The 27,996-nt window shown below is 49.7% G+C and overlaps 1 protein-coding gene across 6 annotated transcripts; it reads left to right on the forward strand.

The window, feature by feature from the left end:
- Positions 1 to 43: 43 nt before the first annotated feature.
- LOC105478512 (poliovirus receptor homolog) lies at positions 44 to 27,951 on the forward strand. Of its 6 annotated transcripts, none has more exons than XR_011617634.1 (9): positions 50 to 362; positions 3,094 to 3,441; positions 5,414 to 5,710; positions 9,469 to 9,586; positions 13,472 to 13,620; positions 14,769 to 14,927; positions 17,298 to 17,329; positions 17,727 to 18,375; positions 18,818 to 27,951. XR_011617634.1 is itself a non-coding variant. In XM_071087089.1 (8 exons), the coding sequence occupies exons 1-8, from the start codon at positions 296 to 298 to the stop codon at positions 17,796 to 17,798; spliced, it is 1,242 nt and encodes a 413-aa protein (XP_070943190.1). In that variant the 5' UTR covers positions 50 to 295; the 3' UTR covers positions 17,799 to 27,951. The 6 variants fall into 6 exon arrangements, 4 of the variants coding, with proteins under 4 accessions (XP_070943192.1, XP_070943190.1, XP_011734201.2 ...); XR_011617635.1 differs by having other exon boundaries at positions 20,137 to 27,951; XM_071087089.1 differs by having other exon boundaries at positions 17,727 to 27,951.
- The last annotated feature ends 45 nt before the right edge of the window (positions 27,952 to 27,996 follow it).

Below are 27,996 nucleotides of genomic sequence, written 5' to 3' on the forward strand. Positions count from 1 at the left end.
CCCGGGGAGACCTGCGCAGGCGCACGCGCGCCGGGGCGTAGTGAGGGCGCAGCCTGGGTGACGCCCCCGCGCCTGAGGGGACTCGCCGTCAACTCCCCTCCCCTCCCGTCACTTGTCTGGAACTTGAAGAAGTGGGTATTCTTCTTCCCACCCCAGGCACTGACGGAGCGGCCCCCCGGGGATTCCAGGACCTGAGCTCCGGGAGCTGGACTCGCAGCGGCCGCGGCAGAGCGAGCGGCGCCGGGAAGCGAGAAGGAGACGCCCGCCGGAGGCCCAGCTGCCCGGGGCAACTCATATGGCCGCCGCATGGCCGCCGCTGCTGCTGGCGCTACTGGTGCTGTCCTGGCCACCCCCAGGAACCGGTGAGTGACCCCCGCGCAGTCCGGCGGCCCCTCTCTCGCTCCCAGCTCCGCATCCAGGCCGGGTACTCGGCCCCTGGGTCCCCGAAGATGACGGCGCCACCCACCCCCCATCTCTGCCCCGGGGTTTGAAGGAACACGGGGCGAGGGCAGGACCCTCCTCGTAGCCATCCGGAGAGCGGTCGGAGTTGGGTTTAGAACTTCCTCGAAATTGGCAGCAACACAGGGTGGGCACAAGACCCTCCTCTGGGCCCCTCGGAAAGGGGATGGAGTTGAGTGCGGACATTTCCCCAAAAGGCAAGAGAATCTCGGAAAATCAGCAGATGGTGACTCATGCGGGATTACCTTACCCAGGTTCCTGCTCAGCACACCCAGGCCATAACCCAGCAGCCTGCTGGCGGGCTGGGTCTGGACAGAGAGGATGGTTGAAGTTGGGGAGGCGGACAGTGGGTGACACTTGACACCATTACCCCTCTGACCCCCAATGTCTGACTCCAGGGGACTGGCCATTCATTCATTCTTTCATTCTTTTTTTTTGAGACAGTCTCACTCCATCATCCAGGCTGCAGTGCAGTGTCCTGATCTTGGCTCACTGCAGCCTCCTCCTCCCGGGTTCAAGCGATTCTCCTGCTTCAGTCTCCCGAGTAACTTGGATTACAGACATGTGCCACCATGCCTGGCTAATATTTTTGTATTTTTAGCAGACAGGATTTCACCATGTTGGCCAGGCTGGTCTCAAACTCCTGATGAATATATATATTATATATTATTGTTATATATTATAATAATATATATTATATATTATGTATTATGTAACAATAACATATTATAATATACAATATATTTCTTAAATATATATTAAATATATTATATATTTATAACATTTATATAATAAAAAATATATATTTTGTTATACATTTAATGAGGAAATAAATATTTATTTTATTATTTATTTATATATTTTGTGTGTATGTATATGTGTGTGTAAATATACGTGTATATATAGTGTGTGTGTGTGTATCTGTGTGTATGAGAGAGAGAGACAAGGTCTTGCTCTGTTGCCCAGGCTGGAGTGCAGTGGCACAATCCGGGCTCACTGCAACCTGGACTTCCCAGGCTCAAGCTATCCTCACTGTGGCTTCTGGAGTAGCTGGGATTATAGGTGCTCACCACCACACCTGGCTAATTTTTTTGTATTTTTGGTAGAGATAGGGTTCGCTATGCTGCCCAGGCTGATTGCAGCCAAACACAGTGGTTCATGCCTGTAATCCCAACACTTTGGGAGGCTGACGTGGGAGGATCACTTGAGCTTAGGAATTCAAAACCAGCCTGGGCAACATGGCAAGACCCCATCTCTATAAAAATAATTAACTAAATAAAAATTTGAAAATAGAAAAGAATACATAGGACTATGTTTATTAGTGTCAATAAGCGCTGACACATGTGGAGGACCTACTATGTGCTAGGGCCCTTAGCAGAAAGATTTTTATATAGGACCTGGGGGTTTAGAGGTCAGTCTCTGACCACCCAAGTTCAAATCCCACCTCTGCCACTAAACCTCTGTATGACTTGGAGGATGCTATACTCTGTGTCGGTTTCCCTGTCTGTAAAATGATGTTAACAGTAGTGCTGGCCTCAGGGGGCTATTTGAGGATTAAATGCCAAGATATATGTGAAGCACCCAGAATAGCCCCTGATCTGTGTCAGCGCCCTGTGAGTGTGCACTGTTCTAAGTCTCATTGTACAAACTAGGAAAAAGAATCAGACAGGTTAAGTAACCGGCCTGAAGCCTCACTATAATTGCCTTCCTCTTGTGCCACGATCCCCCACATTCTTCCAGCCAGGACCTACCCGGAGTAATAATACAGCTTTTCATGGATTTGAACATCGAGGATTTCTCCCTATTTTCTACATTGAGGGTATTCTAACCCCTAATGGCAATTGTGCTGTAAATAACGACAGTCATGGTATGTGAAAGCTACGACACCGGTGTGATGAAAAAGTTCAGGGCCAGGTGCGGTGGCTCACACCTGTAATCCCAGCACTTTGGGAGGCCGAAGCAGGAGGAACACTTGAGGTCAGGAGTTCAAGACCAGCCTGGCCAACATGGTGAAACCTCATCTCTGCTAAAAATATATAAAAAATTAGCCGGGTGTGGTGGTGGGAGCCTGTCATCCCAGCTACACGGAAAGCTGAGGCGGGAGAACTGCTTGAACTCCGGAGGCAGAGCTTGCAATGAGCAGAGATCGTGCCACTGCACTCCACCTAGGCGACACAGCGAGACTCTATCTCAAAAAAAAGAAAAGAAAAAGTCTGGAGCTATATAGTGGTGACAGTTGCACAACATTGTGAAATGTGTGTAGTGCCACTGAACTGTATGCTTTAAATGGCTTAAATGGTAAATTTAGTTTTTAACCACATATTTACCATAATTTTTAAAATCAATGATGTTGAGATTGAGGGAAATACGGTAATAACAGAAGAAATATGGTAATAAATAGCCAAAGTGAAGGAACACGGCCAAGTTGCAGACCATCCCAGATGCCCTTACCCTCCTCGCCTGCCATGACCCCAACTAGTGCCCCAGTCCCCCCTCCCCCTACACCCCACCGTCCACCAGGGCTCCAGGGCCCCAGCGTGCAATTGCACGCCCAGGTGCCCGGGCTCCCGGAGCCCCTCCCTATCTAGCCCAGGAATGCCCCGGGTCTGACACCTTCTCTTCGGTTCTCCGCAGGGGACATCGTCGTGCAGGCGCCCACCCAGGTGCCCGGCTTTTTGGGCGACTCCGTGACGCTGCCCTGCTACCTACAGGTGCCCGGCATGGAGGAGACTCACGTGTCACAGCTGACTTGGTCGCGGCATGGTGAATCCGGCAGCATGGCCATCTTCCACCCAACGCAGGGCCCCAAGTATTCGGAGCCCAAACGGCTGGAATTCGTGGCCGTCAGACTGGGCACAGAGCTTCGGGATGCCTCGCTGAGGATGTTCGGGTTGCGCGTCGAGGATGAAGGCAGCTACACCTGTGTGTTCTTCATCTTCCCGCAGGGCAAAAGGAGCGTGGATATCTGGCTCCGAGTGCTTGGTGAGCAGGGGTTTTGGGGAGGCTGAATGAAAGGCGGAGACTTGGTGGGAGGGTCAGGGAAGTCGGCAGAGTGGGGAGGCCGGGGAGGCCAGGGAGGGAGGGAGATTCCCTCCACAGCAGATTCCCTGGGGACAAAAGGAGATGGGGTTGGGGTCAGGGGAGCGCATGGGGGGAGGGGCTGCAGGGCAGGCCAGCAGAGATCTCCTGGCGTAAGGACCCCCAATCTTGGGGTCAGAACACCCTGAGGCAGAGGGAGGGGTATATTGGAAAAGGAGTTTGGAGGGAACCCGGAAGGGAGGAGGCCTGGGTGGCCTCTTCCTGGCCCCTCCTTTCCTCATCTGTAAAAGGGTTGGTGACAATAGTATCACCCTTGGAAAGCTGTCCTCAGTGTCCCGGTGCAGCCTTAGAGCTTCACCGCTGGCCCATGTGAGCCCCTTAGAGCTGTCAGTTACTGTTACTTTATTTGGTGAAAAAGGAGAAAGTTGAAACAGACAGACAGGAAAGCAAGGATCCTGATATCCAAAAGAGGAGGGGATCTGCTTTCATTTTCATGAGCTCTATGAGGCCCTCCTCTTGGAACTTGAGCAAGAAATCTCTGTGCCTCAGTTTCCTCATCTGTGGGATGGGGATCACCATGAGGATTCAAGAAAACTGACCCTGTTTTTTTTTGAGCCAGAGTTTAGCTCTGTCGCCCAGGCTGGAGTGCAGTGGTGTGGTCACAGCAGGTCCTCACTGCAGCCTGGAACTCCTGCGCGCAAGGGATGTTCCTACCCTCCTGTAGCTGGAATTACAGGAATGTGCCACCACGCCCAACTTGTTTTTGTTTTGTTTTATTTTGTTTTGTTTTGTTTTGTTTAAGCTTATGTGCCAAGAACTATTCCAGGCCTGTGCATGAGAAACTCATGAAATGTCAAGGGCTTGGAACTGTGCCTGGCACACAACACCCGACCACAGGCAGCTGTTGTCACTCCAGCAAGCCTGGGATTCCAGGTATCATGGTTTAGGATGAGGGTAAAACAGAAACAGCGAGTCAAGTTAAGGAGAAATCTTCGGTAAATAATACAGGTAATGATGGGGAAGCAAGTTCCAGGTTTGGGAATCACCAGGATGATGATTAAGAGATGGTCAAGGTGGTTTTGGAGTCAGACAGACCTTATGTGAAAGCCTAGCTCTGCTGCTTACAGCTGTGTCACCATGGGCAAGTCACTTCCCTTCTCAACTTCAGGGCTCAGGCTTCCTCTCCTCCACTGAGCCCCAGACTAGCATAATCCCCTTTGGGTTTCCCCTTCCCAGCCCTGCCCTCTCCGAGTCATCACTGCCTAGGAAAGAGTCTGTCTGCCCCCTTGGACTGTACCCATGAGGGCAGAACCAGGGCTATTTTGGTCACTGCTGGGCCCCAGCACTTTCCAGCAAACAGTATTTATGGAGCACTTATTATGTGCCATTCTGACAGCTTCACCTGCATATTCTTATTGCCTATGGTGCCATCATTACCCCTGTCGACAGACAAGGAAACTGAGGCACAGACTTGCCCAAGACCACCCAGCTGCTCAGGGACACAGCAGGGGTTTAAACCATGCCATCCTTTTTTTTTTTTCTTTTTCTTTTTTTGAGACAGAATCTCACTCTGTTGCCCAGGCTGGAGAGCAGTGACACAATCTCGGCTCACTGCAACCTCCACCTCTCAAGTTCAAGCAATTCTCCGGCCTCAGCCTCCCAAGTAACTGGGATTACTGGTGTGTGCCACCACACCTTGGCTCATTTTTAGTAGAGACAGTTTCCCCGTGTTGGCCAGGCTGGTCTCGAACTCCTGACCTCAAGTGATCCACCAACCTCAGCCTCCCAAAGTTCTGGGATTATAGGCATGAGCCACCCCGCCCAGCCACCATGCCATCCTGTACCCTTAATGAATGCCTCCTTCTACCACAGAGGGGTTCATTGAATGACCTGTTGCTTTTGTTCCTCTTCCCAGCCAAGCCACAGAACACAGCTGAGGTTCAGAAGGTCCAGCTCACTGGAAAGCCAGTGCCCGTGGCCCGCTGCGTCTCCACAGGGGGTCGCCCGCCGGCCCATATCACCTGGCACTCAGACCTGGGCGGGATGCCCAATACCAGCCAGGCGCCAGGGTTCCTGTCTGGCACAGTCACTGTCACCAGCCTCTGGATTTTGGTGCCCTCAAGCCAGGTGGACGGCAAGAGTGTGACCTGCAAGGTGGAGCACGAGGGCTTTGAGAAGCCTCAGCTGCTAACTGTGAACCTCACCGTCTACTGTGAGTGTGCCCGAGTCAGTGACGGCAAGATCCACTGCCAGGCTGCCCCCACCACTGTCTACACTGACTCCCCAAGGCACTGTAGGCATTGCTTCCTTCATCTGCACTGGCTCCCCTGACTCTTGTCTACACGACCCACCCCCATTGTCTGCACCAGCTCCCCTGGGCCGTAAACAACACTGTCCCTATTGCCTACACCAATTTACTCGGGCCATAGTCAATGCTGGTACCCAGATTGTCTGCCCTGGCTCCTCTAGCCACTGTCTGCACGGATACCCCACACTCTGTTGACTCCCTTGAGCACAGTCTACACTGCCCCCAAACTGCCTACACCTGCTTCCCCAGGCAACTATCCACAATGACCTTCCCCACATTGCTACACTGGTTCTCCTGGCCACAATCAGCACTGCCGCCCTTCTTGTCTACACCCACTCCCTTGTCCATTTCTTTCTTTTTTTCTTTCTTTTTTTTTTTTTGAAATAAGTTCTCACTCTGTCACCCAGGCTGAAGTACAGTGGCACAGTCTCGGATCACTGTAACCTCTGCCTCCCAAGTTCAGGTGGTTCTCCTACCTCAGCCTCCCAAATAGCTGGGATTACAGGTACATGCCACCACACCTGGCTAATTTTTGTATTTTTAGTAGACAGGGTTTCACCATGTTGGCCAGGCTGTTCTCAAACTCCTGACCTCAGGTGATCTGCCTGCCTCGGCCTCCCAAAGTGTGCTGGAATTATAGGCATGAGCCATCGTGCGTGGCCTTTTTTTTTTTTTTTTCCCTTTGGACAGGTTCTCGCTCTGTCAACCAGGCTGGAGTGTAGGGGCATGATCATGGCTCCTATAGCCTCAACCTTCCAGGCTCAAGCGATCCTCCTCCCTCAGCCTCCCAAGTAACTGGGACTACAGGTACAGCCACCATGCCCAGCTAATTTTACAATTTTTTGTAGAGAGAGTTTTGCTATGTTGCCCAGGCTGGTGTCAAACTCCTAGGCTCAAGTGATCCTCCCACCCCAGTCTCCCGAAGTGCTGAGATTACAGGCGTGAGCCACTGCATCTAGCCTCTTGTCCATTTTCTACACTGCCTTACCATTGTCTACATTGGCTCTTCTGGGCCGCAGACAGCACTATCCCCATTGTCTACACCAGCTATTTCGGCCATCAGCTGTGGGGTGTTTTCACTGTCTCACATGGTGTCTACACTGGCTCCTATGACCACTGTCTATATAAACACCCCACTTTTTCTACACTGGTTCTCCTAGGCACTCTCTAAAGTGCCCCTCGACACTGTCTACACTGACTCCCTGGAGAACTGTCTGCATTCACCTCCCACATTGTATCGACCAGTTCCCCTGAGCCATGATCGACCATCTCTGCCGGGTGCTGGCTGCATTGATCTTCCCACGTTGTTTGTGCTGGCTCCCCTCAGCAGTGTCTGCAGAGTCCCCCAGTGTAGTCTCCATGCTCCTCTGCCCAGTGTTGTCTACACTGGCTCACTTACAGGCTATGGAGTCTCACCCCACATCACCACACTGGCCTCCTTGTGTTCTGTCTGCACGGCCCCTGACAGCATCTGTCCTGGTTCTCCTGCACAGCGTTACCTCCAGCAGCTCCCTCACGGCGTCATCGACATTGACACCCACACATTTATCTCCACCGACAGCCCCAGGGACTCTCTAACCAGTGCTGTCTAACAGAAATAGCACGCAAGCTGCATATAGGATTTTAAATTCTCCAGCAGCCACCCCATTAAAAAAATTAAAAGAAAGAGGCCAGGCACGGTGGCTCACGCCAGCACTTTGGGAGGCTGAGGCAGGTGGCTCACCTGAGGTCAGGCATTCAAGACCAGCCTGACCAATGTGGTAAAACTCCGTCTTTACTAAAAAATGCAGAAATTAGCCAGGCATGGTGACAGGTGTCTGTGATCCCAGCTACTGGCCAGGCTGAGGCAGGAGAATCACTTGAACCTGGGAGGCAGAGGTTGCAGTGAGCGAGATCGTGCCATTGCACTCCAGCCTGGGCAACAGAGCAAGACTCCATCTCAAAAACAAAGAAAAAAAAAGAGATGAAATTTATTTGTTTCTTTATTTATCTATTTATTTATTTGAGGCGGGGTCTTACTGTGTCACCCAGACTGGAGTGCGGTGGCACAGCTCACTGCAGCCTCAACCTCCTGGGCTTAAGTGATCCTCCCACTTCAGCCTCAGTCTCCTGAGTAGCTGGGACTACAGGCGTGTGACACCATGCCCAGCTAATTTTGTGTGTGTGTGTGTTTGATGGAGTCTTGCTCTGTCACCCAGGCTAGAGTGCAGTGGCGCGATATCAGCTCACTGCAGCCTCCGCCTCTCAGATTCAAGTGATTCTCCTGCCTCAGCCTCCCGAGTACCTGGGATTACAGGCCCTGGCTACAGTGCCTGGCTAATTTTTGTATTTGTAGTAGAGACGGGGTTTCACCATGTTGGCCAGGCTGGTCTCAAACTCCTGACCTCATGATCCCCATACCTTGGCCTCCCAAAGTGCTGGGATTACAGATGTGAGCCACCACACCTGGCCTTTTTAAATTTTTTTGTAGGGACAGGATATCCCTATGTTGCCCAGGCTGGTCTCGAACTCCTGGGCTCAAGTGATCCTCCTGCTTCAACCCTCCAAGGTACTGGAATTACAGGCATGAGCCACTGTGCCTGGCCAAAGTTAATTTTCATAATTGCCTTTACGTACCCCAATATACCCAAAATATTATTTCAACTTGTAATTTTTTTAAATTATTCTTGAGATCTTTCCCATTTGTTTTGCCCTACTAAAGCCTTTGAAATTTGGTGTGTATTTTGGCCTGGCTATATTTCGGGTGCTCAGTAGTCACATGTGGCCAGTAAGTGCCACATTGGACAGCTAGACTAAGGTCCCACATCGTCTACACTGGCTCATCCAAATACTGTCTACACACACACACACAGGGCCTGTCTTAATTTCACCAGCTCCCGGGGGCACACTCTATATGTGGGGGTGATCTCACCCCCACCACAACATTTCAACACTGGCCTGACAATATAGCATCTACTGTAATATTCCAACACCCTGTCTACACTGAGCCCATCAGTAATATCTACACAAGCTCTTCTAGGCATCATTCATACTGTTCCTCCCATCATTGTCTATACTGCCTACTCCCCCGCCAGGCAAGTGGTACACAGATTCCCTCAGGTACTGTCTATCCTGGAGTCCCTCAACACTGTCACTGGGTCTGAGCGAGGAGGAGATCTACACTGACTCCTACCCCTCACCCCCCAAAAAACCCTGTCCCATTGGGGCCTGTCCCCTGAGGACATCAAAAGGCCCTCACTGTCAATCACATCGGGGATGGCTGAGCAGCAGCCTAGAGCAGGGTTATCCAGGACTCTTTCCCGCAGGACTTGTCGGAGCCTTGAATACACTGCCATGTGTTATGAGTGGTCATTGCCTATGAGTGAGAAAAGGAGGAGGCCTTTTCCCGCAGGACACCCAAGACATGCCTGGTCCGGGCCACCCAGGAAAGCTAGTGGAGAAAAGCAGGTCCTCAGAAGCCCTCTCCATGTGCCCACTGACCACAGACTCCCAGGCTTCTGCTCTCTGCGGCACCCCATCTCCCTAGACGACTCCTAGGCCTCTGCAGCTCCCGCTGTTTTCCAAATATCCCCAGGCCTTTTCCTGCAGTGATGTGAATCCCACGTAGCCCTCGGCTCCCCAAAGTCTCCCTGTCTCTGAACCTCTGTGTCCATTTCCTGCAGACCCCCCAGAGGTATCCATCTCTGGCTATGATAACAACTGGTACCTCAGCCAGAATGAGGCCACCCTGACCTGCGACGCTCGCAGCAACCCAGAGCCCACAGGCTACAACTGGAGCACGTGAGTCCTGGGTCTCAGGGAGGAGGGCCTGGGGGTGTGGATTTGTGGGTCTGAGGGAGGAGACGCTGGGGGCCTGGACTCGGGACTGAGGGAGGAGGGGCTGGACCTGGACCCCTGGGTCTGAGGGAGGAGAGGCTAGGGGCCTGGAATCCTGGTCTAAGAGAGCAGGGGGATTCAGAAAAGAAAAAAAGAGGAGGGAAGAGATGCCCAGTGGGGGGCATCTCTGTTTTGCAGTTGAGGCGTTTAGCAGGTGGTTTAATCCTGGCTGGTGGATGCACCTGCTCTTGGGGTGTGCCTGCTCTGTGCCCGGTACTTCCCCCGAATCCCACGTGACCCCATGCTGTGCAGAGTCAGCAGCTGTTGTCATGCCCAGGTTAAAGACCAGCCACGAGAGGGCAGAAGCGGCCCTTGAATCAGCCCTGGCTCCAAAGCTGGTCCTCCGCCTCTTGGCCAAGCTTGTCTAACCTGCAGGCCGCATAATTTGTAAACTTTCTTAAATCATTATGAGATTTTTTTTTTGCAATTTTTTTTTAGCTCATCAGCTATCATTAGTGTTAGTGTATTTTATGTATGGCCCAAGAGAGTTCTTCTTCTTCCAGTGTGGCCCAGGGAAGCCAAAAGATTGGACACCCCCACGCTAGACTGTAACCACCTCACCGTCACCTTGTGTAACCTACTTGGTTATCTCTGGATGGAGCAAGTACTATCCCCATTGTCTAGATGAGAAAGTTGAGGCTCATAGCAATAAGATTTCCCCAGATTCATACTGAAGCTGGGGTCAAGAGCAGGGTAAGAGAAAGGCAAAGGGATAATACAAAATTTTATAATGCATAATTTTACATAATTTACATAATTTTACTGAACCACCTTTTGTTTTTTTAAGAAGGGACTCTGTCGCCGAGGCTGGAGTGCAGCGGTGTGATCATAGCTCACTGCAGCCTGGACCTCCCTGGGCTCAGATGATCCTCCTGCCTCAGCCTCCTGAGTAGCTGGGACTACAGGCACACACTACCACACTCAGCTAATTTTGTTGTATTTTTTTGCAGAGACAGGGTTTCGCCACATTGCCCAGGCTGGTCTCCAACTCCTGGCCTCAAGCAATCAACCTACCTCAGCCTCCCAAAGTGCTGGGATTGCAGGTGTGAGCCACCTCGCCCAGCCTTACATCTTTTTCCTTATTACAAAACTAACTTGTATCCACTGTAGAAATATCAAACAATTTAGTTATGAGCAAAAAGAAGAAAGAAGTACCTATAGTCAAGTGTACCCAGCCACCTCCAGAAATAACCAGTGACCCCTTATTATACATCCTTCTGTCTTCTTTCTCTCTGTTTCTAAACAAAGACTGGAATTATGCTATACATATAATTTTGAAACTTTTCCTGTATCTTGTGAATACCTTTCCATGTCAAAGCACAGAGATCCACACTCCATTTTCCCCTGCGTTGTATTAGGAAGACTGTCAAACATACCGAAAAGTCAGGAATTTTCCAGTGAGCACCTAAGATTCCACCACGTGGATTCCCCCACTAACATTTTACTGTGCTTGCTTTATCATGTTTCTGTGATTCCTTCAGTCCCTCTATTCATCCATCAATCATATTATGCACTTCAGAGCACCCCCAGCTCCCCTGCTTTTTTTTTTTTTTTTTTTTTTGACACAGGGCCTCACTCTGTTGCTCAGGCTGGAATGCAGTGGCACAATCACAGCTCAGTGCAGCCTTGAACTCCTGGGCTCAAGTGATCCTCTAGCTTCAGCCTCCCAGATAGCTGGGACTACAGGCACACACCACCACGCCTGGCTAACCTGGCCCCTTTTTCAATGTTGCTGGGATTCCATCACTTTTTTAAAAAAAAAACAAAAACACAATTTTAAGAATAGAGACAGGATCTCACTATGTTGCCCAGGCTGGTCTTGAACTCCTGTACTCAAGCAGTCCTCTCGCCTGGGCCTCCCAAAGGGCAGGGAAGGGATTCCAACATATGTGGATGACATCAGTTATTTAACCAGTCCCCAGTAGAGGACACAGATGTCATTTTCCATTTTCTTTTTTTTTTTTTTTTTTTTTTTTTGAGATGGAGTCTCACTGTAGCCCAGGCTGGAGTGCAGTGGCCGGATCTCAGCTCACTGCAAGCTCCGCCTCCCGGGTTCACGCCATTCTCCGGCCTCAGCCTCCCAAGTAGCTGGGACTACAGGCGCCCGCCACCTCGCCCGGCTATTTTTTTGTATTTCTTAGTAGAGACGGGGTTTCACCGTGTTCGCCAGGATGGTCTCGATCTCCTGACCTTGTGATCCACCCGTCTCGGCCTCCCAAAGTGCTGGGATTACAGGCTTGAGCCACCGCGCCCGGCCCATTTTCCATTTTCTACTCTGCAAACGCCATGGTGGTAACCATCCCCAGTGGTCACTTGTCAGCAGTTGTCAGTGGAAGGAATTGCTGGTCAAAGGTTTCGATTGGTGTGATGGTGCCTTTACTGTCCTGCCTCAGAGTGCCACAATTCAGGCTCTTGAGCCGGATGGCTGCGTTTGCATCCCAGCTCTGCAGAGTGCCCAAAGCCCGATGCTTCCATCTCCTCCACCTCTGTTCATTAAACCAGTGTTCCTTGACTACTTACTGTAGTAAGTAAGCCAGGTGCAACTAACCGACGTACGCGGGTCAATAAAACAGACCAAATTTCTTCCCCATATGGAGCTTCCATTCTAATGGTGAAAGAAACAAGAAGCAAGATAAAGTCATGAGGTGTGTAGTGTGTATGCAATGGTGATAAATACCGTGGAAAAGATAAAGCAGAGAAGGGAATGGGACTGGGTGCCATGGCTCATGCCTGTAATCCCAGCAGTTTGGGAGGCAGAGATGGGAGGATCACTTGAGGCTAGGAGTTCGAGTCTAGGAGTTTGAGACCAGCCTGGCCAACATGGCAAAACCCTGTCTCTACCAAAAAACATACAAAAATTGGCCGGGTGTGGTGGCACGCACCTGTAGTCCCAGCTACTCAGGAGGCTGAGGTGGGGAGATTCTGTGCACCCAGAAGATGGAGGTTGCAGTGAGCCAAGATGGCGCCACTGCACTCCAACCTGGGTGACAGAGTGAGACCCTGTCTCAAAAAAAAAAGAAAATAAGAAAAGAGAGAAGGGGATGGGAAGGGTGATCATCGCAGTTGAAATAGGGTGGCCAAGTGAGGTGTTACTAAGGTGACATCCCAGCAGAGGCCTGAAGGAGATGAGGGTGAGCTCTGCGGGTACCTGGGGGGAAAGCATTCGGGCAGAGGGAACGGCATGGGCAAACCCGTTTCTATCCATCCTGCATAAGCAAACACACTGGACACCTAACTGGAGAGTTTGAGGACCAACAAGGAGGCCACTGTGGATGCAGAGGCGGGAGCAAAGCGGAAAGTAATGGAAAACATGGGCAGAGGTAGCAGGGACCAGATCATGTGGGGCCTGTGACAGGAGAAGACTTCGGTTTAACTCTGAGCCAGGCTAAGCCGCCAGAGGGTACTGAGCTGAGGGATGGGAACTGACTTAGGGTTCACAGGCGACCTCTGGTGGCCATGTGGGGAAAAGATGAGGGGGCCAGGGCAGAAACAGAGCCCAGTGTGGAGGCGGCTGCTGGGGGCCCGGATGCACCGCGCCAGAGCAGGGAGGTGGCCCTGGAAGCCCTGAGGAGCGGTGGGATTCTGGGTAGATCTTAAGGCGGGGCCAACAGGATTGGCTAATGGGTTGGGTGTGGGCGTGAGAGGAAGGGAAGAGTTGGGGGGCCTCCAGAGTTGCTCTCCGCTTATGCCATAGAGGGTGTGAGGGTTCCTGGCACGCAGTGAGTGCTCAATCACTGTCACTCCGGACCTGCAGCAGAGGCCACCTCCTCACCTTTCTGTCACTCCCAGGACCATGGGTCCCCTGCCACCCTTCGCTGTGGCCCAGGGCGCCCAGCTCCTGATCCGTCCTGTGGACAAACCAATCAACACAACTTTCATCTGCAACGTCACCAATGCCCTAGGAGCTCGCCAGGCAGAACTGACCGTCCAGGTCAAAGGTGAGGAACTCCCTGAGTCGGGAGAACAGGGACCAAAGGAAGAGGTCGAGGCAGGGTTCCCTCTCCAGTGCTCTCTGGCTCCCATCGTTCTCCTAAGCCTTCTCACAAAAGGACCAGTGGGGCCAGTTGTACTCCCCTGTTAACTCCATACCTATACCACTGGTGCCGTTGTTCAGCTGCCTGAATACACTCCCTCCACACACACAGGTTGGGATAGATGTGGAATTCCTCTCTCTCAGGGACTCAGGCCTTTCCAAATGTATTAGGCAGACCTCTATCAATTGCAATTGACAGAAACACAAAGTAGTCTAAACAAAAAAACAACACAGGACTTTATTGAAAATTCACCTTCAGTTTATGGTTAGACCCAGGGGCTCCAACCATGTAACCTAGGAACTTTTATTTTATACATCCCTTGTCTCTGCTTTTTGTTATACTGGCTTTATTCCCAGGCAGCCTTTGAAGCAAGATGGCCCTCAGCAGCAACAGGCTCACATCCTACCAGAATAGCAACAGCAGGAGGAAAAAACACACCACTTTCAATAACTGTAGCCAAAGTCCCAGGGCTGGCTCTCATTAGCTCAGCTTAGGCCACAGCCCACCTATGAACCAATCATAGCAGCCAGGGAGAATAGAATGTTCTGATTGGCCAGGCCTGTGTCAAAGTCCCATTCTAGGAACCAGAGGTTGGGATCCAGTCCACCTGAATTAAATAGACTGAGGCAGGTGGAGTGGCGGCTCTCCAAGGAAATTTGAGATGCCATTTCAAGAATGAGGGATAGGCCGGGCGCGGTGGCTCAAGCCTGTAATCCCAGCACTTTGGGAGGCCGAGGCGGGCGGATCACGAGTTCAGGAGATCGAGACCATCCTGGCTAACACAGTGAAACCCTGTCTCTACTAAAATACAAAAAAAATTAGCCGGGCGAGGTGGCGGGCGCCTGTAGTCCCAGCTACTCGGGAGGCTGAGGCAGGAGAATGGCGTGAACCCGGGAGGCGGGGCTTGCAGTGAGCTGAGATCCGGCCACTGCACTCCAGCCTGGGGGACAGAGCCAGACTCCGTCTCAAAAAAAAAAAAAAAAAAAAAAAAAAGAATGAGGGATAAACCCCAAGAGTTTTCTTACCTAAATGCCTGTTTCCTTCTCTTTCAGAGCGACCTCCCAGTGAGCACTCAGGCATGTCCAGTAACATCATCATCTTCCTGATTCTGGGAATCGTGATTCTTCTGACCCTCATGGGCATCGGGCTTTATTTCTATTGGTCCAGATATTCCTGTGAGTTCCTTTGGCATCATCATCTGTCTCCCTCGAGTGATCATCACCAGAGCTGCCATAATTGAGCACCTACTATGTGCTGGGCTCTGTGCTGAGTCCTTCCCATGTGCTTCTCACTGAATCATCACCCCACTGCCATGAGGTTTCCCCCATTTGACCGATGAGGGTGCAGAGCCATTCAGTGGTTCGTTGATTACATTTACAAATCTTATTTACAGAGTGGGAGAAGAGCATATAGGGCCTTAAGGCCATTGTAGGGACTTTGAAATTTAATTCAGGTGATGTGGGAGTCCCTGCCAGATGGATAGAGGGTGAAATAATGCCTAACCCCTCAGCCTTACTCCATCTGCCTTGTTCAGGAGTGACTCCTAGGAGAAGTTGGCAGGAACTGGCACCTCTGATCCTCAGCTCTAAAAGGGTCTGATGCTGTCACACCTCAAGAGATTTGCACAGGCCGTTCCCCTGCCTGGAGCACCCTCCCATGGCTCCTTCTGGAGAAGTGCGCCAGCTAATTCTGTAATCAAAGGAACGATACTTTGCTGAGCACCGTCTACGTGCCACTTTGTGTGTGTAACCCCCTCGATTTCAATTTCTACTTTTTTTATTTTTTTATTATTTATTTTATTTTTGAGACAGGCTCTCACTCTGTCGCCCAGGCTGGAGTGCAGTGGTGCGATCTCGGCTCGCTAAAGCCTCCACCTCCCAGGTGCAAGCGATTCTTGTGCCTCAGCCTCCCGAGTAGCTGGGATTACAGGCCTGCACCACTGTGCAGAGCTAATTTTTGTATTTTTAGGAGAGACGGGGTTTTGCCATGTTGGCCAGGCTGGTCTCGACCTCCTGGCCTCATGTGATCTACCTGCCTCAGCCTCTCAAAGAGCTGGGATTACAGGCGTGAGCCACCACACCTGGCCTATACAATCTCCTTGAATGCTCACAAGCACCCAGCAAAGTGGTTCTCCCATGAGCCCCGTTTTACAGAGGAAGAAATATTTGCTTGACAGATGGAGTTACCTGCTAATGGTCAAATAGCTGGAAAGTGGTTGATGGAGAGAAGAAGCCAGATCTTTGACTACCAAGCTTTTCCCTCAACCACTAAACAAAGCTGCTGCCTCACATCCCGGACAGATGCTGCCTGTTCCAGGAAGCCCTCCCTGACCCCCAAGCGTGGGCCAAGCATCCACTAGGCTCTCCCACCCCAGCCTTGCCCATTCTGGGTCATCACTGTGGGGGACTTGTTTGTCTTCCCCAGTGGACTGTGAGCCCCAAGAGAGCAGACCTGAGGCTGTCACTGTCATGACTATGTCCCCAGGACCACCTACCACTGGGCTGGGCATAAAAGAGGCACTCGAGGAAGTGTTTGCTGCGTGATTCAATGTGTCAACTCCAGAGCCAGACTGCCTGTGGTCCCTCGAGCTACTGTTTGATTAGTGATGTCACCACAGGCAAATAGCTTAATCTGTATGACTCAGTTTCCTCATCTGTAAAATCGGGTGATGGTACCTAATAATACAGTAAAACACTTAACACAGCAGGTGCCACATTGTAAGCCACATGCTGGGTATGTATTCACTATGATTGTTATTGCTATTATTACTATTATAGTTATTATTAACATAAACTGCACAAGAGCAGGCTTTTTTTTTTTTTTTTTTTCTGAGACAAGATCTCACTCTGTTGCCCGGACTGGAGTAGTGCAGTTGTGTGATCTTGGCTTACTGCAGCCTCAACCTCCCAGGCTCAGGTGATTCTCCCACCTCAGCCTCTCGAGTAGCTGGGATTATAGGCATGCGCTCCCACGCCTGGCTAATTTTTAAATTTTTTTAGTAGAGATGGAGTTTCGCTGTGTTGCCCAAGCTGGTCTCAAACTCCTAGACTCCAGCAATCTGCCCACCTCAGCCTCCCAGAGTGCTGGAATTACAGGCGTGAGCCACCACGCCTGGCCAAGAACAGGCATTTTTATCTCTTTTGTTCACAGCTGTGTCCCCAGCACCTAAACTGTACCTGGCACAAAATAGACATTTACCATTTGCTGAATAATAACTACTATTTGCTAAATACACCCCTGTTGAATAGTCCAGGAAACTGAAACACAGAGAGGTTAAGTCACTTGTCCAAGTTCACACAGCTCCTAAGAAATGGAATTTGAACCCATCCATCTGGTTCTAGAGCCAGGCTCGATATTTATGGATATTTAATAACCAAGTGAATAACTGGATGACCAGATCCTTACAGAGCACCCCCGCCATCCCTGTCTCACACACGTGTATACCATTAAGGGAAATGGCGCCCGCATGTAATAGCAGAGGCAGAACTTGACATTTTCAGGGCCCTGACACCCAGGCATGTCTTCTTCCCATGCTTCCCAGCATTATGCCTTCCTGACGACTTCCCCTCCTATTTCCCCAGGTAAGGAGCATGCCAGCGCCTCGGCTAATGGGGTAAGTGCAGTGCTGGAGCTAAGGAGGGTGTGGGGTCTGCACGAACTACAGACCAGACGTCTCCAGATGCCCGCAAGAGCCTGGGTCTTTTCTCCTGGTGCCCCAAGCAGCATTTCCCAACCCTTCCTGCTGAGCAGAATCCGCTGTAGAGTTTGCTAAGACGCAGCCCCAGACAGTCTGGTCTGTGATAGGGCCAGGGAATCTGCATTTTAATATCCACCGTCCCCCGACCCCGCCTCAATTCCACCCGTGGCCACACCTTGAGAAGCACCGCCCTGGCTTCCAGGGAGAGGGGAGGGGATGGGCCTGCCGTTCTTTGCACATTGGGCTTCCGTGGAAAGATATTTGATTTTGTTCAAAAGAGCCCTGAGGCTAAAGTGTGAAAACCCTCTTCTAGTATATCTCCTATTCAGATGTGAGCAGAGAGGCCAGCTTTTGCCAGGATCCACAGACAGAGGGCGCAAGGTGACACCGTCGGGACTGAGCAGGGAGAGAGACTGGAGCTGGCAAGGACATGGGCCTCCGGAGTTGGACCCCGCCCCAATGGATGAAGACCCCCTCCAAAGAGACCAGCCTCCCTCCCTGTGCCAGACCTCAAAACGAGGGGGGCAGGTGCAAGTTCAGAGGTCTCCAAGACCACCCTCCGTTCATTTGCTAGAAGGACTCACTAGACTCAGGAAAGCTGTTAGGCTCACAGTTACAGCTTGTTACAGTAAAAAGATAGGGATTAAGATCAGCACAGGGAGGAGGTGCACAGCCCACACTCCAGGAGAGATGAGGCGCCGGCTTCCAGCTGCCCTCTCCCAGTGGAGCCATAGAGGCAGCACCTGATTCTCACAGCAACACACGTGATGACGTGCAAGTACTGCCAACCAGAGCAGCTCACTCGAGATCTTCATGTCCAGAGTTTTTTGTTTGTCTTGAGACAGGGTCTGGCTCTGTTGGCCCACTGGAGTGCATTGGTGAAATCACAGCTCATTGCAGCCTTGACTTCTCAACTCCAAGTCATCCTCCCACCTCAGCCTCCTGAGTAGCTACGACTACAGGTATGTGCCACCATGTCTGGCTAATCTTTTTATTTTTTGTAGAGATGAGGTCTCCCTGTGTTGCCCAGGCTGGTCTTGAACTCTTGGCTTCAAGTGATACTTCTGCCTTGGCCTCCCAAAGTGCTGAATTAAGCAGCTCACCACCCACATGACTAACCTCATACATCAAGCCAATATCGTGTGGCCCAAGACCCCCACCATAAATCACATCATTTATGATGTGGCCCAGAGTGGCCCAAGACTCTCAGATCAGCTACCAGCAGGATATTCCAAGGGCTTGGAGATGAATGCCCAGGAGCTGAGGATAAAGGGCCTCATCTTTGTTTGGGCAAGGTTAAGCCTCTACTGCATAGCAGACCACACAGAAGGGTGTGGACCACTAGACAATTTTGGTAAAAATTTGGCCTCTGGCCTTGACCTTCCAATTCTCTGTATCCGTCAGATCTCTGTGGTTACAAGAAACAGCCACTGACCCTGGTCACCAGAGGCTGCAACTCAGGCCGCAAGCAGCTGCCTGGGGCATGTCCAAGGAGCAGAGACAACTACTGGACGTGAACTCGAAGAAGGTAGTCAGCTGCAGCCACTTTCGGCCAGCATCTGCAGCCAGCAAGCTGGGACTGGCAGGAAATAACCCACAAAAGAAGCAAATGCTATTTCCAGCTCCAGGGGGAGGGGATGCAGGGGGAGGCGGCACTGCAGTTGCTCAGGACACGCTCCTGTAGGACCAAGATGGATGCGACCCAAGACCCAGGAGGCCGAGCTGCTCAGATGCAACTGACAAGTTTACTTTAAAAAGGTCTATGATCTTGAGGGCAGACACCAGAATTATTCTTATAAAGAAAACTGTTTGGGAAAATACCTCGAGGGAGAAAAGATCTTGGGCCAAGATGCTGAATGAGAATGCAAAGCCTGAGCTGCTCTGCAAGAGAAAATAAGCGGGACGGAGGATTTGCTGTGGACAGAGATGGAAGAGAGGGGAACAGAGAAGTGTGGGGAAGAGATACGAACCAGCAGGATGGCAGGGGCAAAGGGTTCAAGGGGTGATGAGGCCAGTGGGACCCCACAGAGTTGGGGAGACAAAGGAACATTGGTTGCTTTGGTGGCACATAAGCTCCTTGTCTTTCTCCAGCGCCCAAAATCTCATTAAAGCTTATTTATTTACCTCCAGTGGCTGTGTGCAATGGGGTCTCTTGTGGAAAGGAAGGAGGAGATGGGTTTCGTGTGTAGCATCACCACATGGGATGGAACCAGAGACATGGCAGCAAGATGCTAAATGAAGAAGGCTGTGAGGGCTGGGGTTCTCAGGCACCTTAGGAACAGCCTGTCTTTTTTTTTTTCTCTCTCCAAAAAAATTTTTTAAGAGACAGTGTCTACTGTCACCCAGGCTGGAGTGCAGTGGCATGATCATAGCTCATTGTAGCCTCTTAACTCCGAGGATCAAGCAATTCTCCCACCTCAGCCTCCCAAGTAGCTGGGACCACAGGTGCCCCTCACCATGCCAAGCTAATTTTTTAAAATTAGATAGTACAGAAACTTCCCAAAACTGGAAGTTATAAAAAGACATGAGGGATCCGTTCTAATTTGTGTTTAGAGTGTAATGGTCCAGCTCCATTCTTTTGCACGTGGATATCCAGTTTTACACAACACTATGAATGTAATGAATGCCACTGAATCATACACTCAAAAATAGCTAAAATGGCAGGCGGTGCCAGGCCTTTTCTGCAGTTTCTAGAGTACAATCTATGTCTTTGCCTTTTCCAGCTTTTAGAGGCCACCTGCGTCCCTCAGCTCATAGATCCTTCCTCACATCACTCCGACTTCTGCTTCCCTCACTACATCACCTTCTCTGACTCTGATCCTTCTGCTTCTCGCTTATAAGAACCCGTGTGATTACATTGGGTCTAACCTGGATAATCCAGGATGGTCTCCTCATCTCAAGATTCTTAACTAACTACATATGTAAAGTCCCTTTTGCCATGCAATGTAATATAGTCTCAGATTCAATGGATTCTGAGAGGACCGTCTTTGGAGCAGGAGGAGAAGGCATATTATTCTGCCTACCACACTTAAACTTCATTTAGCTGCCAAGTAAGAAGTGCATTCATCCTGGGACAGCTATGCTGGAGAGGCCACATGGAGGCACCTCACGCCCCCACTGAGCTCCCAGGCAGCAACCAACATCAGAAGCAAGTCACAGAGTGAGCCATTTCGGACATCATCCCAGCCAAGGCTTCAGGTGACTAGTATAGCCCTGGCCACCATCTGACCGCAGCTACATAGACACCCCAAGCAAGTCCTGTCCAGCAGACCACTTCCCAAATCCCCCACCCACAAAATGTGAGTGAACTAGAAGGGATGTTGTTAAATATGGGGGTAATTAGCTAGTCCACAATAGTAACCAGAATTTGGAATTTTTTTCTTTTTTTCAGTTCTAGCCCTTTAATCTATACTTGACTTGAATACAACACTGAGCATTTTCTTTAAACCTCAGAAGAGGTTAAAAGAAGTTAAAATTCAGAGAGGAGAAAACTCGAGGATGAAGAACTTTCCCTAGACACTCAGCCAATGTCACCGGCTTCATTTTCCCCTGTCTTGTTATGAAAGATTTGGTACACACACAGGATCTGTATAATGGAGTATGTGCAGTTTACAAAATGATAATGGTACAGGAGGATTTGTTTTCTAAACCCAAATAGTGGAGAGAACAAAATGCAATGAGGAAGAAGCCTCCATTTCAGAACCCACAGGCCCTGCCCGACTGCCCACCTGACCAGGTAATTCGTGGCTTTGCTTTTTGGCAGCAACGCCACCTGGCGGCCATACCACTCACTGCAGCTCCAGGCACAGGTACACTATCGCGGTCGCCAGGTAGTGTGCACGGCCAGGTAGTGTGCAGGGCTGCCTCTGCTGCAGTGGCTCGGCAGACAGTGCGCCTTTGTCTGCCCAGTGTCTCCTCCAGTCCATACCAAAAGCACTGTCTCCTCCAGGGTCAAGCTCCCGGGGAGGTAGCTAGGACCAGGTGGGGATCAGAGTGGGGAAACAGCAGCAGGATGAGGTGTCCAGATTCTGCCCCACTACCCAGGACAGTGACTCAAACTCTTCAGGCTGGAACTACAGGCTGCACGGATTCCTGGTGAGATGGGGGTTCAACCTGACTTGGAGTGGTCAGGACTAGCCAGTGGGTATCTGGGGTAGGTGGGCTCTTGGAGATCTGAATGATAAATGCAATGGCCAATCTGCTGTTAGCCGAGGCAAAAGCACAGTACAACTTACTCGGAGGCAGTGGATCAATGGGAGTTGTGGGTGGCGTGAAACAGAGGCTGAATGAGAAGCAAAGAGGCCAATGGACTGTGCAGTCTACTCCATTGAGCATCCATGCCCTCTGCAGGTGTGAGAACTTTCTATATAAATTAGAAGTATTGTCTTCATTATCATCATTATTGTTCATTAGTCTTAATTCTCATCCTCATTAGGCATCAGGCTTCCCAGTTCCGTAACTACTTGAGGGGTTCTTCCTGCCCACTGTATGAAGAAAGACCATGGTAGTAAAGAAACAGTTTAGTAGACATGAGGCTGGCCACACCACATGGGAGGTGGAGTTTGAACTCAAATCATCTCCTAGAAAGATATCTCAAAAGGCCAGTCATCAGTAGTGTTGTTGTTTTCAGGAGTAACTGGGGAAGTTGCATATCTTATAGCCTCTGAAATAATGTCTGCACCTTAACAGGACTCAGCCTTCTCTCCCCCTCAGCTGGATGGCCTCCTGTTACAGGAAAAGAGTCCCCATCCAGCAAGACCCCAAGAGAGGGTTCTTGGATCTCACACAAGAAGGAATTCAGGGCAAGTCCGTGGTGCAAAGCAAAAGCGAGTTTATTAAGGAAGTACAATGGTGAAAGGACAGTTACTGCATAGGCAAGAGTAGGGCGTTCCTGAAAGTAAGAGGAGGAATGCATCTACCCTAGGTATGATGCTGCTATCAAGCAAAGATATAGCTTGTACTCTAGAAACAGGGAGATGTGCTCTGCTACAAGGGTTTGTGATAAAGGATTAATTTTCTTAATTACTGTATTTTGCAAGATACTATTATCTTTAAAGTAAAATTAAATTAGGGATGCCTTTGTTCTCCAGATATTGACATATCGGGACACTCTCAAGTCTAGGTCTGTTTTATTCCCTTAACCATAAACATCTAGAGGCTAGGAATGCCTCACTTTCTGAGAATGAACCCCAGCAAGTCCCAGCCTCATTTTCCTAGCCCTTATTCAAAATGGAGTCGCTGTGGTTCAGACACCTCTGACACTCCTATTAGCTTTTGGGCAAGACCTACTATTTAAACTGTAGCCTAAATGTCTTCCAAAGCTAACTTGGCCCAATAGCCCAGGAATAATTAAGGGAAGGGCAAGATGGGGGTTGGATTAGTGTTATAATTTTCTCACTGATATATCTTTTGCAAAGGCAGTTTCAGTTCCCAAGATAGGAAAAGTCGCCACCTCCTGGAACAAGAAGGAATGCAGTTACACTGCAGGAGGACAGGAACCGTCCAACTCTTCTTTGGAGTTGAGACTGCTCTGAGTGTCCCTAACATAAAACAGTATTGAAGTGTTGGGGCAGCAAAAAAATTTTTTTGGGGGGTGGCATGGAAAGATAATAGGCGATGTTTCTCAGAGCTGCTTTGAGCGGGATTGGGGCAGCGTGGGAACCTAGAGTGGGAGAGATTAAGTTGAAGGAAGATTTTGTGGTAAGGGGTGATATTGTGGGGTTGTTAGAAGAAACATTTGTCATATAGAATTATTGGTGATGGCCTGGATATGGTTTTGTACGAAGTTGAAGGAAGATTTTGTAGTTAGGGGTGACATTGTGGGGTTGTTAGAAGAAACATTTGTCATATAGAATTATGGTGATGGCCTGGATACGGTTTTGTATGAACTGAAAAACTAAACGGAATAAGAGAAGGAGAAAAACAGGTATTAAAGGACTAAGAATTGGGAGGACCCAGGACATCCAATTAGAGAGTGCCCAAGGCGGTTCAGCATAATTACTTGTTTGGTTGGTGAGTTTTCAGACTCTATCCAAGTTTTTGGGGTGCAGTTCAAGTTGGGCTGTAGCAAGTTCCTGGGGGAGGTGGGCCTGGAGGAACACCTGGCCACTGCGATTTCGGTGTTTGGAAGTTCTTGTGTGCTGGAGATGCAGCTGGGGTTTCTCTCACAGTGGAGGCAAGGATTTGCAACTCAGAAATATGTTGCTACGGCCGGGCGCGGTGGCTCAAGCCTGTAATCCCTGCACTTTGGGAGGCCGAGGCGGGCGGATCACAAGGTCAGGAGATCGAGACCACAGTGAAACCCCGTCTCTACTAAAAATACAAAAAATTAGCCGGGCGCGGTGGCGGGCACCTGTAGTCCTAGCTACTCAGGAGGCTGAGGCAGGAGAATGGCGTGAACCCAGGAGGCGGAGCTTGCAGTGAGCCGAGATCGCGCCACTGCACTCCAGCCTGGGCAACAGCGTGAGACTCCGTCTCAAAAAAAAAAACAAAAAAAACAAAAAAAAAAAAAAAAAGAAAGATGTTGCTACTTGGCTGCCTCTACTCTATTATTGTACACCTTGAAAGGGAAGTTAATTAAGTCCTGTTGTGGGGTTTGAGGGCCGGAATTTAATTTTTGGAGCTTTATTTAATGTTGGGAGCAGTCTAGGTAATAAAATGAAATGTATATTGAGAATAAGACAGCCTTTTGACCTTTCAGGGTCTAGGGCTGTAAAGTGTCTCAGGGTTCCTGCTAAACAGGCCATGAACTGGGCTGGCTTTTCCATATTTGATGAAAAAGAACCTAGACACTAACTGATTTGGGAGAGGTCGGATAAAGAAAAAGGAGCATTAACCTTGACTCTGCCTTTAGCTCCAGCCACCTTTTTAAGAGGAAATTGCTGGGCAGGTGGCGAAACGAAATTATAAGCCAGACTGGGTGTGAGGAGGGGAGGTGATAAAAGGATTATAGGGTGGAGGAGCAGAGGCTGAGGAAGAATTGGGAACTAGCTCAGCCTGGCTAGGAGGGGAGAGGTCAGATGGGTCTGTAGAAAAGGAAGATTAGAAAGACTCAGTGACGCTTGGGGTTGGGACTGAGAGGACAGGTGGGAGGGAAAGAAGTAGGATTTGGGACAAGTTGCATTGGGAACGGAGACTAAGGAGGGACTGATGTGTAAAAGAATGCCTGGATATCAGGCATCTCAGACCGTTTGCCCATTTTATGACAAGCATTATTTAGATCTTGTAGGATGGAAAAATTGAAAGTGCCATTTTCTGGCTATTTGGAACCACTGTCAAATTTGTATTGGGGTCAAGCAGCATTGCAGAAGAAAATAAGGCATTTAGGTTTTAGGTCAGGTGTGAGTTGAAGAGGTTTTAGGTTTTTAAGAACACAGGCTAAGGGAGAAGAAGGGGTAAGGGAGGGAGGAAGCTTGCCCATAGTGAAGGAGGCAAGCCCAGAGAAAAGAGAGAGTAGAGCCATGGAGAGAAAGGGTCAGGGGGTTCTTGCCCCCCAGGAAAGTGGAGAAGGGGTAGAGGCACGGAAAGTAGGGGTCGGGGGGGTTCATGCCTCCTAGGAAAGTGAAGAAGGGGTAGAGACATGGAGAGAAGGGGTTGGGGGGTTCTTGCTTCCCAGAAAAGCAGAGAAGGAGTAGAGACACTGAGAGAAGGGGTCGGGAGGATTCTTGGCCCCTAGAACAGTGGTACTTGCCGCTAAGGATGAAGGACCAAGGCAGGCATCCCTGAGTAGTCAGACACCTCTGAAATGTGGGTGAATAATCATGCAGGCATCCCCGCGTGATTAAACACCAAGGGAAGACTGTCTTCCCAAGTCCGTGACTGGCGCCAGAGTTTTGGGTCCATGGATAAAACGTGTCTCCTGTCTCTACGAGAAAAGGAAAGGAACTGAAATTAAGAGAAGGGAGAGATTGAAGTGTGGCACAAAGATAGAAAGGAGAAAGAGGTTAAGGGATAGTGAGAGAGGTTGGAGAACAGAGTAAAAAGAGGCCACTTACCTGATTTAAAATTGATGTGATGTTCCTTGGGCTGGTTGGTCTGAGGACCTGAGGCCATAGGTGGATCTTTCTCACAGAGCAAGGAACAGGAGGACAGGAGATTGATCTCCCAGGGGAGGTCCCCTGATCCGAGTCATGGCACCAAAATTTCACTCGCGTCCATGTGAAGAGACCACCAAACAGGCTTTGTGTGAGCAACAAGGTTGTTTATTTCACCTGGATGCAGGCAGACTGAGTACGAAAAGAGAGTCAGTGAAGGGAGATAGGGGTGGGGCCGTTTTATAAGATTTGGGTAGGTAAAGGAAAATTACAGTCAAAGGGGGGTTGTTCTCTGGCGGGCAGGAGAGGGGGTCACAAGGTGCTCAGTGGGGGAGTTTTTTGAGACAGGATGAGCCAGGAGAAGGAATTTCACAAGGTAATGTCATCAGTTAAGGCAAGGACTGGCCATTTTCACTTCTTTTGTGGTGGAATGTCATCAGTTAAGACAGGAACAAGCCATTTTCACTTCTTTTGTGATTCTTCAGTTACTTCAGGCCATCTGGATACGTGCAGGTCACAGGGGATGCGATGGCTTAGCTTGGGCTCAGAGGCCTGACAGTCCCCATCTGCCACTGAGACAGCCAGCGTGGGATCTGGGAGTTGCCCATTTCAAGCAAGCCCCTCACATCTCTGAGCATCAGTTTCCCCATCAGTAAAATGGACACAACCACACCTACCTCATATCGATATTCAGAAGACAAAATGGAACAGTCTATTGCTACATAACAGTATTACCACAAATTTGACTGCTTAAAACAACAGACATATCATCTCAAAGTTTCTATAGATCAGGAGACGAGGCATGGCTTAACTGGGGCCTCTGTTCCAGGGTCTCCCCAGGTTGTGCAAACCAAAAATAAACTACTCAGCGCCCTCACCCCAGCCCACCTGCCACCTCCCCATCTGACTGAATAGATTCTCTTCTCAGCCAAAAGAGCCTGTTGGAACCTGAAAAACTAGTCAGACTGTGACAGGAACGGGGAGATGTTAGGCATGCCCCATTATACTCTCTTCCCTTTGGAATCCACGCACAAGTGACCAGCATTAACATGAAGATAGAGATCCGGAGACTGACAGAACAGACCCTTGATACCAATAAGATACCACCTCCAACCTGACTCTAGTATAGCATCACACGACAGGTAACAGGCCCTAAAAGGAAATCAAAGTATTCTACCCCAAAATATATTTATTTGATATATTTTAAAATGGCCCTGCAAAGCTGTCTCTTCTAGGGAAAATTCGCATTCTATAGAGAATCTTCTTTTTAGGCTGGAGTGTAGTGGCACAATCTAGGCTCACTGCAACCTCCGCCTCCCAGGTTCAAGCCATTCTCCTGCCTCAGCCTCCGTAGTAGCTGGGACTATAGGCGCATGCTGCCACGCCCAGCTAATTTTTTGTATTTTTAGTAGAGACGGGGTTTCATCGTGTTAGCCAGGATGGTCTCAATCTCCTGACCTCATGATCCACATGCCTCAGCCTCCCAAAGAGCTGGGATTACAGGCGTGAGCCACCACACCCAGCTGAGAATCTTTTAATAGGTCCCTCCAGAGTTTAACACCTTTGATAAGAGACATTCACATCTATTCTCTCTGAAGCCTGCTACCTGGAAGATTCATCTATGTGACAAGAGCCTTGACCTTTACAACCCAGCCCCCCATTTACCTTAACTCAAGCTGATTTCAACTCTCCAGGCAGAACTTAACTCTTTCAACCAATTGCCAATTAGAAAATCTTTAAATCCACCTATGACCTGGCAGCCCACTCTGCAGCTTCAAGATGTCCTGCCTTTCTGAGCTAAACCAATGTATACCTTACATGTATCAATTTATGTCTTTGCCTATAATTTCTGTCTCCCTAACATGTATAAAACTAAGTGGTGACCCAACTGCTTGGACACATGTTCTCAGGACTTCCTGAGGCTGTGTCATGGATCACAATCCTCAACTGTGGCAAAATAAAATTCTAAATTGATTGAGACCTGTCTTAGCTATTTCTTGGTTTGCAGCTGCAGCCAAATGTCTACCAGAGTTGCTGTCTCATTTGAGGCTCAACTGGAGAAGAATCTACTTGGAAACCCAGGTGTTGGTAAGTAAGGAGACCACCCCTCATATTGTCTTATGCCCAATTTCTGCCTCCAAAGAAAGAAGAAGTAAAAACTAAAAGGCAGAAATGAAATCCACAGGCAGACAGCCCAGTGCCACACCTTGGGCCTGGTAGTTAAAGATCGATCCCTGACCTAACTGGTTATGTTATCCATAGATTCCAGACATTGTATGGAAAAGCACTGTGAAAATCCCTGTCCTGATCTGTGCCATTCTGATTACCAGTATGTGCAGCCCCCAGTCATGTACCCACTGCTTAATCAATCACGACCCTCTCATGCAGACCCTCTTAGAGTTGTAAGCCCTTAAAAGGGACAGGAATTGCTCACTCAGGGAGCTTGGTTTTTGGAGATGTGAGTCTTGCAGAAGCTCCTGGCCGAATAAAGCCTTCCTTCTTTAACTTGGTGTCTGAGGCATTTTGTCTGCAGCTTGTCCTGCTACACTG

The sequence above is a fragment of the Macaca nemestrina genome, chromosome 20 (genome assembly GCF_043159975.1).
Source record: "Macaca nemestrina isolate mMacNem1 chromosome 20, mMacNem.hap1, whole genome shotgun sequence".
Lineage (NCBI taxonomy): Eukaryota > Metazoa > Chordata > Mammalia > Primates > Cercopithecidae > Macaca > Macaca nemestrina.

Bases quoted from the DNA above. Each gene is read 5' to 3' on its own strand.
- LOC105478512 (XM_071087089.1), top strand. From the start codon at position 296: ATGGCCGCCGCATGGCCGCCGCTGCTGCTGGCGCTACTGGTGCTGTCC. The intron at 363-3,093 runs GTGAGTGACCCC...GGTTCTCCGCAG, and splicing joins CTGGCCACCCCCAGGAACCG to GGGACATCGTCGTGCAGGCG. The intron at 5,711-9,468 runs GTGAGTGTGCCC...CATTTCCTGCAG, and splicing joins TGTGAACCTCACCGTCTACT to ACCCCCCAGAGGTATCCATC.